Below are 13,387 nucleotides of genomic sequence, written 5' to 3'. Positions count from 1 at the left end.
TCAATTCTTTGAGGGAAAATTAACATTCATTATGCAATTTATCTCTCTCTTTTTAATCCAGAGTGTCTGTCTCCAAGGTCCCTACTCAATAATTAATGTTTGTTCTCCTTTCCCATTCTCCAGAGCATCTATTCTTGAACTGTAAGGTCAACAATTAACACTAATTATGGCTTTTTCTCTCTCCAGTGTTGGTTCTCAGAATCCCAAGTTGCCCTGCTCAGCCTAAGTTACATGTGTGCACGTGGCTGCTTGTGTGCACATGAAGGTGGGAAAGCACCAAGGAGCAGGCTTCTCCAAGCCCCCCACTTTAGCAAATCAGTAAAACCAAACATTCTTCTTTGGCAATGTCTCTAGTATATGTATTATCATTAATGAGATGATGAAGCATAAATATATACACATACATACATACATGTACTTGGAAATGAGCTGGGGGGGTAGTTAGATCTCAAAGTCTTTTTCAGATATATTTGATTCCCTCTGACCTTTTTCCTCCCTATTTCTATCTCCTTGATCTCTCATACCTCTGTCTCTCTGACATACACACGCAAACACACACACACACACACACACACACACACACCAAATTTCTCATTAAAAGCCATACCTCTTGGGCTTCCCTGGTGGCGCAGTGGTTGAGAGTCTGCCCGCCGATGCAGGGGACACGGGTTCGTGCCCTGGTCCGGGAAGATCCCACATGCCGCGGAGCGGCTGGGCCCGTGAGCCATGGCCGCTGAGCCTGCGCGTCCGGAGCCTGTGCTCCACAACGGGAGAGGCCGTAACGGTGAGAGGCCCGCGTACTGGAAAAAAAAAAAAAAAAAAAGCCATTCCTCCATTTCAGATTCACTCAGCTGATCTCCTTGCTATCTATTACCTCTCCCCTAACTATCTTTCTCTGGTCTGTCATCCTAATTCTCCTCAGCCATTAAAACAGCATTATTTTAACTAGTGTTCCTTTTGACGGACAAGGACAGCTAGGAGAACGATTCTCATCAAAAGTGACTCTAAGAGATTGCAAAAAAAATTCATCAGGGCTGTGCAAAAGCCTATCTTTCTGGCTAGAATCAGATGGGCTAGAATCCCTCCTGTCTCCCTGGTCCAACCCTTGAATTTGCGCTACAGCTGGAAGCAGGGGCTCCTCACGTTTGTCTGTCATACCCCCCATCGCTGCACGCACTGGGGTCCCGCAGCACATCTCCTGTTCAAATCTGGACATCTCCTCACAGCGGGTGTCAGGCATTAACTCTTTCATGCTCTTGTTCTGTCAAAAGTTCTCCTCTCAGAACTTAAGCATCACAGTACCTGCAGGGTTTCACCCTTAAACATCTTATAATAAATAAAAATATTATTTTCTTCAATGTTTTTTAAATCCTAGATCAACCTTCCCTCCATGATAGCATCTAAGGGTTTTCAAAACTATCTAATTCATTATGAGGCTTAGGCATCAAGCCATCCACTTTGTTTTCCCCTGTCTTGGGGTAAGGAATAGCTCTTTTTCAAGACTTTTCCACACTCTCAGGTAAAACCCTTATTGTTTTTCAGCCTGTGAATCTGTCAATTCAAATACCAGCCGTGGAGAGGAGGAGTCTAGTATTCAACATCTTCTGAAAGGTAAGATTCTCCCCAACAGAGTCACCTCTACTTCTCCTCTATGTTATTTGACTCACATACATATTATTTCATACCCAGACCTCCAGAAACACACAATTTCTCCCCAAATATACTAATAAGTAGGAAAGAAGATTCATTTCTTGGAGAGCCTGAGAAATGGAGTATCCTCAAGAGTTACTCATGGGCAGCCCTGTGTGCTGTGGTCTGAGAAAGAAGAAAAGTCGACCCAAATGCCTGTGCTGAGCTGGCCCCGGAAGGAGAACTTGCAGAGATGTCCTGTGGGTTTCGCAGATCATACCGTGCATAACTCACATTGTAATGAAGTGAGCATTGTCTCCCAGAGTTGTGTACAGTTCAAACTGCACATCCACAAACTAGAAAGCTATCTGGAAAAGACTCTCGGGCTTGTATTCTAAATGGAGGACTGAGGCCAGTTCTGCCTCATCCAAGGTTCCTTTGCGATTTCATTTCCCCCGTGGAGAAATAAGCACAAGCTGAGAGTGTAGCTTATCCTCCACCCACTGCCACTGCTGCTTCTGCTTCAAACCAGGGGTAAATATGTAAAGACTTTCTCTCACTCCTAAAAATAGTCTTTCATTAATAGAGAAATGTGTGTGGTCTTCCTCACTGCTTATTTTGGGGCAGGCAATGATGAATCCTGCATGAGAGACCTGCTATAGCAACAGGAAACAAGGTCACAGATCGAGGGCTGGAGCCAGAGCTGGGTGGAGGGCACTGGTTTTGCTAGAGACTGCAAAACTAGAAGGAGAGAGGGCACCATCAAATGCTTGCCAATCTCAAAATCTGTAAGCAGAGAAATACTTGGGAGCCCAGCATTCTGCGTTACCCCTCTCATCATTCTCCTTGGGTGGACATCCTGACCATGGTGCGAAGAGTTTCAGGGTCATTTCTGTTCATTCTCACTTGTTGGCTAGAACTGGGCCAGAGCAGCTCTTAATAGGAGCCCACCAGCGAAGGATATGACGATGATGATGATAACTATCATTGCTATCTATCTCCATGCCAAACATTGTGCTGAGTGTTTTACATTCATTAATTCACTTCATCCTCATTGCAATGATATGAGGTAAATTCTATTATTATCCTCACTTTTCATCTAGGACAGTGTGGCTCAGAGAGGTTAAGGAACTAGGAAAGGGTTCCTAGTTCCTTGGGTTAAGGCCTAGTTCCTTGGTTCCTAGTTCCTAGGTTCCTAGGTTCCTAAGGTTCCTAGTTCCTTGGGTTAAGGCCCAAGGTCACACAACTAAGTGGTGAAGCTGGGATTTGAACCGTAGAAACCTACATTTTTACCACTATGCATGGTGACATCAATCTAAACAGGGACGTTTCCCAGACTCACAGTTACAGAGAACAGACCTGTGGTTGCCAAGGGACGGTGGGGTTGGGGGTGGAGGATTGGGGGTTTGAGATTAGCAGATGCAAACTATTATATATAGGATGGATAAACAACAAGGTCCTACTGTACAGCACAGAGAACTGTATTTGATATCCTGTGATGAACCATAATGGAAAAGAATATGAAAAAGAATATATATATATATATATATATATATATACACACAAAAAACCAAATCACTTTCCTATACAGCAGAAATTAACATAACATTGTAAATCAACTATACTTCAATAAAATTTAAAAATAATAAACAGGCACATTTCCATCTGACAATATGTGAGACTTTAGGAAGTTCCTGATTTCATAATAACTCATACTCATAAATGACTTCTGTTGCACATCCTTTTGTCCCTCCAATTCCCCTTACTTAGCATCAGACACCCTTTTGTGGGTAACACTGAAAATGATTTGCAACTTTTAGAGATATGCGGAGAAGCTGAAACCCAGTAGAAACAGTTTGGAAGAACCAAACTCCTAAGACAGATTATCAAGCCAGATAGGCCTGTTTACAGGGTAGCTCTCCAGACCAAAAATATCCTTCCTAATATGGATGAAAATGTTACAATTTCACTTCATTCTCTTATTAAAGTCTCACTAATAATAGATTCACTTTGAATTCTGAAGTAGTCTCTTAAAAAGCTGATACTTCTGAGAAGCTACCAATCATTCACACTTCAGTAAAAATGTATTGAATCAGATGGCTGTCCTCTTGCAACCTAGCTGAGAAGAGCTGTTCTGAGGGACTAAAAATTCTAATGGGATGGGAACAGAAGTGGATAATTTGGGAGTAAGTAGAGTCTTAAGGGTTGAAACATACCTGCCTGTTGGGGTACCCTGGAGGGCTTGTATGAACAGAAGAATATTAGCTATATGGAAAAAGAGGCACACAGAGCAAAGAACATAAAGGGAAATGGTAAAGTGACAAAGACAAACTTGAGCTATTTCAGAATTGCCCCATGGCAAGCTTTATATCCAGGAAAGGGAAATAAAACTTTTATTCCTTGTCTTCTCTACTCCTAGTAACTAAACGACCTTAGGCTAATGCAAATCTCTTTCTCATTTCCAAGCTTTTGAACACACAGTTCCCTTTGCCTGGAGCATAATTCCTCATCTCCTCCTATCCCCTAACATCTTTTTTTTAATTGTGGTAAAATATACATAACATAAAATTTGCCATCTTAACAATTTTTAAGTGTATGGTTCAGTAGTGTTCAGTAGATTCATGTTGCTGTGTAACCAGTCTCCAGAACTCTTTCATCTTGCAAAACTGAAAATCTATATCTATTAAATAACTCCCCATTGCAATGGGACTACCCATATAAGCACAGAATACCTGCTGCAGGGCTTAGAATAGAGGAAATTTATCTGTTCCCTTGATTTGCTCAAAGACCTTAACAAAAAATTCTTACATCTCTTTGAGCTTAACACTCCCTATTTGTTTGTAAGAAAATGGATATAACACTACTCTGAAAATACCAGATACCCCTGGAATTGAGTTCAAAGAGCAATTTATTTATTTATTTATTTTTAAATTTAGATATTTAGAAGACCCTCAAACAAGCACATACGCACAAACACATACACACACACACACACACACACACACACGACAGAGAGAATAGGAGACACAGAATCTTCCAACAGTCTTCCAGGGGATCACAACTCAACACCTCTCTACACTTCACTTTCCCCTTGGATTTTTTTTTTTAATTTTACTTTATTTGTTTTTTTTATACAGCAGGTTCTTATTAGTCATCAGTTTTATACACATCAGTGTATACATGTCAATCCCAATCGCCCAATTCATCACACCACCACCACCGCCCCCCCGACACTTTCCCCCGTTGGTGTCCATACATTTGTTTTCTACATCTGTGTCTCAATTTCTGCCCTGCAAACCAGTTCATCTGTACCATTTTTCTAGGTTCCACATATATGTGTTAATATAAAATATTTGTTTTTCTCTTTCTGACTTACTTCACTCTGTATGACAGTCTCTAGATCCATCCACGTCTCAACAAATGACACAATTTTGTTCCTTTTTATGGCTGAGTAATATTCCATTGTATATATGTACCACTTCTTCTTTATCTGTTCATCTGTCGATGAGGATTTAGGTTGCTTCCACGACCTGGCTATTGTAAATAGTGCTGCAATGAACATTGGGGTGCATGTCTTTTTGAATTATGGTTTGCTCTGGGTATATGCCCAGGAGTGGTATTGCTGGGTCACATGGTAATTCTATTTTTAGTTTTCTAAGGAACCTCCATACTGTTCTCCATAGTGGCTGTTATCAATTTGCATTCCCACCAACAGTGCAAGAGGGTTCCCTTTTCTCCACACCCTCTCCAGCATTTGTTGTTTGTAGATTTTCTGATGATGCCCATTCTAACTGGTGTGAGGTGATACCTCATTGTAGTTTCCATTTGCATTTCTCTAATAATAAGTGATGCTGAACAGCTTTTCATGTGCTTCTTGGCCACCTGTATGTCTTCTTTGGAGAAATGTCTATTTACGTCTTCTGCCCATTTTTGGATTGGGCTGTTTGTTTTTTTAATATTGAGCTCCATGAGCTGTTTATATATTTTGGAGATTAATCTTCTGTCCATTGATTCATTTGCAAATATTTTCTCCCATTCTGAGGGTTTTCTTTTCATCTTGTTTATGGTTTCCTTTACTGTGCAAAAGCTTTTTTTTTTTTTTTTTTTTTTTTTTTTTTTGTGGTACGCAGGCCTCTTACTGTTGTGGCCTCTCCCGTTGTGGAGCACAGGCTCCGGACGCGCAGCCTCAGTGGCCATGGCTCACGAGCCTAGCTGCTCTGCGGCATGTGGGATCTTCCCAGACCAGGGCATGAACCCGTGTCCCCTGCATCAGCAGGCGGACTCTCAACCACTGCGCCACCAGGGAAGCCCAGCACAATGCATTTTAAAGCTGGTATGGATTTCAAGATGTCTGTGTGTGTATATATCAGCTATATTTCTCAACTATAATAAAGTTGAGAATATTAAGTTTTGTTCTGTCAGAGTGATCAAAAAATAACTTTTATTAACTAGTAATCCATAAATACTGTCTTCTGTTTCATCACTCTTCAGACATTTGTGTTATCGTCTCATCAAAAAGGCCATAAAGAAGCATGAGGCTTTTCTTAAGGATATTTTTCCTCCTGCTTTCTCTCTTGCTTCTTTCACACATCTCCCTGTGGCCTAAGGATTTACATTTGCTGTTGTCTTCATTCCTAGCAATTACTCATTTGAAAATTAATGAAGACACCAGCATCAGAACATGTCCGATAGAAAGAACTAGTGTGTCTGTTTTACAGAGCACATAAAGATTGCTCATTCATTCACTCAGGAAACAGTAGTTGACCATCTACTAATGCCAAATAATGTGCTGGGCATAAGGATACAGTTGAGAGATAAAGTCCATGCCTTAAAGTCATCCACAGTAGTGGAGTGTGCTGAGAGCTATGGATGAGCACAGGCTAACTCAGCCTAGAGTTTAGGAAGGCTTTTGGAAGGAGAGGACACCTAAGCTGAGTTTCTAAGGATATATGTAGGAACTAGCCAAGTAGAAAAGAGGAAAGAATGCTCCAGGGAAAAGGACCATATCAAGGTTAGAGAACATGGTGGCATGGGAGAAATGTAAGCAGCCTGTAATGCCTGGACCCCAAGGTACATGTAGGAGAGGAAGTAGTGAGAAAGACAGCTGGTGGGGTGGGCAGTAGCCAGATCATGAAGGCCCATTAGCAGCAACTAAGGAATTTATCCTAAAGATTGTGAGATCCTGTTTACACAGAAACTGACATAACCAGATTTTTATTTTAGAGAAATGACTCTCCCGGCTATGTAGAGAATGGATTGAAGGGGGTAAGACCAGAGGCTGGGAGACCAGATATCTGCATTTGTTTGAGAGCAAGTGACCAAGAACAATATTTTCTGCAGAATATTGAATTGAATTGGTTGGCTGCTTTGTATGTAGCTCTACCTTCAGCCTCTTTTTTGAATTCCCTTCTTCCATACCATCTTCCACTACAGGTATCCGTATTAATCCTATGATGTATATCGATTGGAGGGTTTCTCGTGTAGTTGATATTTTATTGCTACACAACTCGAATTTCAATTCTGTCATCTAGCTTTCCTTCTATTTGGGGCTTGGTAAACTGCCATGTACCTTTGGACCTCTCCATAAAAAATAATTTATGAACTTTTGAGAGAAGCTGGTGTTCCCAAAGCTAGACTCTTGAGACTGAGCAAGCCTTGGTCTAAGAAGATATAAGTAAGTAAAAGAAGTTATCCCAAATTGGAAGAAAAATATTGTCCTTGTATTTACTAGGCATTTCCATATTTAAATTCAGACTGACTCATATCTTCTAGATCCACTTGGCTCCTTTAATAGAGCTCCCTGGGGTATGTCTTTAGGCTGGAGACGTTCTCAGGTCTTGAGCAACTGTTTGATATGCCCATCTCACCCTCCTCCTCAACCAGGAAGATTTAAAGTGAAAGTGTGTAGCATAAACAAGGTCTTAAATCTTGTTCCAATAATTTGATGATGACAATACCAAAAGGCCATCTTGGGTCTTGATCTCCTGCATTAAACAAACAGACTCAAGATTTATTATAACATGATGAAAGCTCTACAGGTCATAGGCATCTTGAGTCTTATTATATAAAGTAAAGAAGGAAAGATCAGCAGGGCTATGTAAAGGGACCAGAATTATCCTTCCTTTTATGGTTATTTTCTACTGGGAAGAATTTTTTTTAACAACCTGGAATTTGCATTTTCCATTTTCGACCAAAAATACAAAACCATGAAGGTAACAGAGGCTGACTTTTAGGCCTCCTCCCATTGGCTTCTGCTGCAAGTCCACATGCAAAGCTGTGAGAAGGCAAAGGTACTTTCTGAGATCTGTTTGGCAATGGATATATCCCCTCCTCAATGACGAACTACTGAAAGTTATGGGGGGGAGTTCCATGAGTGCACACTAGTGGTCAAAAGGTACTCATGGCTCAGAAATGGTATGTGTGGAAAAAGACCCTACACATAATTTAGAGGCTCCTGCCAGCACTTTCGATAGCTCCTGCCCTTGTACCTACCAAATGTTTGGCCACTTTGGCGCCTGCAGGTCTGATGTTCTCTCACAAGCCCTGACACGCATCTAGGAAGGAATCAGGTGGTCCACTGTGTCTGATAAGGTGACTTTCTGGAGTTCAGTCTCTATTTTGATATCAGATGAGCATCCTATACCAAGGGAAATAAATATTCTTTAACAATGGGAATAAATATGACTATGTTTCATTTTTATTTAAAACAATAAACAACTTAGGAATTAAACATGGCCAACATAGGCTGAAATAGAAGTTTTAAGGCACCCATATTCCATGCTAGCATCAGATGCTCTTTCCTGCTTTTCAAGTTTTGAGTGTTTGCTGAAGGATCCCATGATTTGAAGAAGGCAGAAGAGGTTTGGGATGAGACCCCATCTAGTAAGGGTCATCTCTGAAACTGCCTGATTATCTGGTGGGAATGCTATCTCCTTGCTAAAAGCCTGTGGCTAGATTAATGCTAGCCTTTGAAAATCTACTCAGGCCTGATGGTGGGCGGCCAGGGAAAGAATGTGTTTTCTGTTTATCTCTTTCGTGGCAGAAATGTTCATCACAGAAAGACTCTGAGCTCCCAGTTTCAGGCAGGCCTGGAAGCTGTGTTGTCTGTAGTCTGTGAATGTACACACCAGCTCCGGAATAATGGGAAAGAACTAGGCCTGTGTTCACAGCCAGTTGCCTGCGTTGGTTGATGGGTCAGTTTCTTCAACTTGATAAGAGGGGTAGATTCTGCCACATGGTTCAGGGAGAAAGTTTTACCACCCCCATTGCTTTATCTCCCAGGAATGCAGTTTGAGTTGTGTCTCCTCCTTGACAGCTCGGACCTCAGTAAATTACCAGGGTCTTGACCCAAGAAATGGAGAAGTCTTAAGCAATTTTTCAATCTCCTATCTAAAAATGTGTTTACATTTCTTGAACTCTGGCTGACTGATTCATTCTCCTGGTGTTGCAAGAACTTTCCTTATGCATTCGAATTTATAAGTTTCATTTCTAAGAGACCCATGGTTCCTTCCAAGCCACAGTGAAGTGAACCTCATCGCAACACAATTCTGTTGGGCTGGATTTGTGCAGAGGATGGATCCGGGCCAAGCAGCTGTGATGTGGCAAGACCAAGTGAGGTTAACAGGAGGCAGTGTGAGGTGGAGGGGGGAGTAGGAGAGGCTAAGTCAGGAGGTCTGGGTTCAGGTTCTGGGCTTGCACTCTTTCAAGGTATGGCCTTGAGTCAGTCACATGAAGTCACTCTCTGGGCCTCAGTTTCCCCAGCTGTCTTAAATAAGAAATGTTTTAAATCTGTGCAGAAGCCATTTTCAAACAAGATAGATGAGAACAGCTGAGAAACAACAGAAAAGGGAAGGTCAGCCCACAAGGAATGAGTAGAGGCTTTAGGTCAAAGAGGCAAAGATGCAGAATCACATATGGCCAGACTCTTAACAGAGCTACTTAGGAGTAGCAAGTATGTAAAGAACTTTTTGTTGGACACTGGTCCCACACAAGAGACTAAAATCCTTGTCAGGGGAGCCATGCACTTAGCTAAATCTGTCCCTCAAATAAACATTCCTTTATAAACATTAAATTTACTTTCTTAGGGGAAAAAAAGGAAAACAAAATCAATCCTATCCCTTTGCAGCATGAGGTTTGAGTGAGGCAGTCTTGGACTCAAATCCTTCCTCAAAACCTCACTAGTTGTATGTACATCCTTGGGTGGGTTACTTTATCTTTCGCGCCTCAGCTTCCAGACCTATAGAGAGTATGATAACACAATAACACAACCATGGAGGAGAGTCGTGCAGATTACACGCCAACCACATATCGGTGTCTGTGTAGTGCCTGCTTCAGGGTGAGCGCCATGATTTCCATTAGTCCCCTCCCATCAGCCCCCTTTTGGCCTCTGCCTTTGTTTACTTCATGTTTCACTTCTCCTGTTGCCCTTCCACAACATGAGGGAACAGGGAAGTCTCTGATCTCTCTATCTGGAAGGTTGCAGAAGCATTTTCCTACCTCAGTGAAGTAGGATCATACAAATCTATATTCAACAGGATCAGCAGATTTTTTCCATCAATATTTCCTTCTTAATTTCAGCTTTATCTGAATTTTAGTAGCATAAAGAATATACTTTTGTTCTTTTAAAGAGCAACCAAAACAAGAGAAGAGAAATTTGAATATAAAGTCTCAACACTATATTTAAGGTGGCATTTAGACTGTGCCTGTAGAGGTTACATGTGTTATTTGGTGAGTAAATATGAATGCCATAGGCATGTGTGTGTTTCCAATCTTACACATACGAGCTAGGTGTGTACGGGTATGGTATATATAAAAATTCATGACACCTAGGTCTGACAACCTTGACCCTTTTCTCTCTGATTTTCATCATAGCAAACACTGAATCCAGAACTGATCTTCACATGAATCTTAATGAAACCTCACCTTTGACCCAAAAGCCAGAGAAGCAGGTACAGTACTGACTCTGCATGAGCATGACACTGGACTTTGGGGTTGTTGTCCCTACTTGCTGTGTGACCTTGGGTGAGATTCTTCACCTCTCTGGGCCTCATTTGCCTCATCAATTAAATGAGACAAGTAGACTATAAAATCACAAATGTTCCTTAACTCATAGACTTGGAATGTCTTAACTCAACTTGGACTGTTTTGTCTGGCTCTTTGCGTGTGCAAATAAGCTGAATAGGCCTTTCCCTGACTTCTGCAAAGTCAAAAAGAAAACAAGGAAACACAGAAAGGCATCCTCCATCGAGGCAGTAGGCACTAAGACTTTGTGCCAATGGGCCCATTTTTCTACTCCAATTCTCATTCCTAATAGGGAGGAAAAAATAGCAATCAAGAAAAAAATGCAAGGATACTGTGAAGAAAGGGAAAAAATGCTTTATCTGAATAGATTAAGAATACCGGGCTTCCCTGATGGCGCAGTGGTTGAGAATCTGCCTGCTAATACAGGGGTTCAAGCCCTGGTCTGGGAAGATCCCACGTGCCGCGGAGCAACTAGGCCCGTGAGCCACAACTACTGAGCCTGCACATCTGGAGCCTGTGCTCCACAACGAGAGGCCGCGACAGTGAGAGGCCCACGCACCGCGATGAAGAGCAGCCTCCGCTTGCCACAACTAGAGAAAGCCCTCGCACAGAAACAAAGACCCAACATAGCCATAAATGAATAAATTAATTTAAAAAAAAAGAATATGTAACAAAGTTGATTTAACATTTGCCCATGTCAGATACGTAAAAGGAGCCCAATTTAAATATATATATATATATATATATATATATATTAGTGGTTCAAGGACGTATGTTCGCAAATATTTATAAATTTGTTCCTTCAGTTGAAGCTTTGAGGCTGGCACTGTCTTCAGATTCACTCTAGAGAGACAACTCAGGGGAATTCCTAGAGCTTCCCGGGTCTCAGAGAAGCTGGGGCAGAAGCCCCACAGCCCAGGGCTCTCTCAGGTCTCCCCCTGCTGGGCGACAGCAGGATGGCGGGACTGGGGGTGGCACCGGCATGGTCTCTGTTTCTCCCTTATCTCCAACTTCCTGCCTTTCTCCTCTTCCCTCACACTCATTAAAAAAACAGTAATAATAAAGGTAGCTTTGTTTTCCTGTGTGTGCCTAGCCGCTTCTGAGGAAGAACCTGAGCTCTCCCTGTTAGGACCCTGGGCCCGGGTCAGGCCTCCCCTGTGCTGAAACACAGCCCAGTCGACCCTTACTGCTACTGAGGAACCACAGAACCAACATTTGCATGTTTTTGTTTTTGTTTTACGTGCCTGCTTTGAAGACACCCTTTATAAGGGATCTAGAAGGTTTTCTTTTTCAAGAGAGTCTGTGACTGAGGAAAATGTGCTGTCATTCGATAATTCCACAACTGCAAAGGCCTTGCAAATACCTCATATAACCCTAAACTCTCCAAATTCACACAGCCCCGTGGTTGTATTCCAGGAGACCTCATATCACCTGCAATAAAAGAGTGGCTCAGGGCTTCCCTGGTGGCGCAGTGGTTGAGAGTCCGCCTGCCGATGCAGGGGACGAGGGTTCGTGCCCCAGTCTGGGAAGCTCCCACATGCCACGGAGTGGCTGGGCCCGTGAGCCATGGCTGCTGGGCCTGCGCGTCCGGAGCCTGTGCTCCGCAGCGGGAGACGCCACAACAGTGAGAGGCCCACGTACCGCAAAAAAAAAAAAAGAGTGGCTCAGTCATGTCAAATTAAGTCCTAGACTTAATTATGAACCTTGCAGTCAGAAAGAGGAACAGCAGACTGAGGGTCTTCAGCTCTAATCCTGGCTTTCCCCTGGGCAGCCGTGGCAAACCAGCTCCCTCGGGGCATTGCCTGTGCCTCCCTCGTGAAAGGAGGGGGGCTGTTCCCACCAGTTGGTTTATTCAAGTCGCAGTAGTCTTATTTCCTTTAGTAGTAGCCCCCAAAGCAAAACCATGTGAGGAAAAGTATAGGAAGCCCCACCAGCCCCCCAAACACAGAGAAAGGGGGGTGGGGTCCGGGAGGGGGCGGTGTCCCCCCTGCCTCCCCTCCCCCTTACTTCTTGAGGCTAACGACTCTTCATTAGATTAATCACTGACTTCAGTTTTCCCTACTTTCTCAACCTATTCCATGGAAATGACTAATTTCATGTTTACTGTAAATCATCTGGAAGGATTGAGAAACAAATTTCTGCCCAGCAGATTTCGGTTACGTACCCTGACGGGCCACTGGCATACTCAGTGGATTCCTTCCACTGTCGCCCTCCCACTCTGAAGCAGGCTAGGACATCACACAAAATTGATCTTTATCAGCATCAGCAGTTTCTGCTCTTCTTTCCTTTCTATTAATGCCGCCCCCCGCCACGCCCGACTCACCCCCTCCCTCCCTTCACTGGGGTCTGACCATATTAGGAGTTCGGTCACACAAAATACCTTTACTTTTTTATCAGTGTGCTAGCTGCGAGGGAAAAAACAAAAAACCCAAAGGTGGGATATGTTGTTATCACCATGCTTTATCGAGAAGTCACATACCTCGATTTGGAAACCCATTTCTGACGGGCGGGTGAGAAAGCCAGACAGCGTTTTGCAGACGTGACTGGCTTCCGGGATTTACCGGGTTTTGGAGGCCGCCTCTGGTGCCCCCTACTGGTTGGATTTTAAAACCTCCGCTGTGCGTTTCCGAAGCGGAGGTCTGCGCTGCGGGCGTGAGCAGGAAGGAGGAGGGTTCCCGCCCCACACCTCCACCCCCCGACACAGGATGGCAGACCGTGGGACTCGCGCCTCACTGAG

The 13,387-nt window shown here is 43.1% G+C and overlaps 1 protein-coding gene across 1 annotated transcript in view; it reads left to right on the top strand.

Moving 5' to 3' along the window:
- The window catches only part of KIAA2012 (KIAA2012 ortholog), a 111,813-nt gene that overhangs the window by 44,359 nt on the left and 54,067 nt on the right, over positions 1–13,387 (top strand). The window contains 2 exon segments of the mRNA XM_067740979.1: positions 1,543–1,611; positions 10,501–10,577. Of these exon segments, the coding sequence (XP_067597080.1) occupies positions 1,543–1,611; positions 10,501–10,577 (146 nt within the window).

This window comes from Pseudorca crassidens, chromosome 6 (assembly GCF_039906515.1).
Source record: "Pseudorca crassidens isolate mPseCra1 chromosome 6, mPseCra1.hap1, whole genome shotgun sequence".
Taxonomy (NCBI): domain Eukaryota; kingdom Metazoa; phylum Chordata; class Mammalia; order Artiodactyla; family Delphinidae; genus Pseudorca; species Pseudorca crassidens.
Note: the sequence above shows the minus strand (reverse complement) of the source record. Positions and strands in the feature narration are given on the sequence as shown.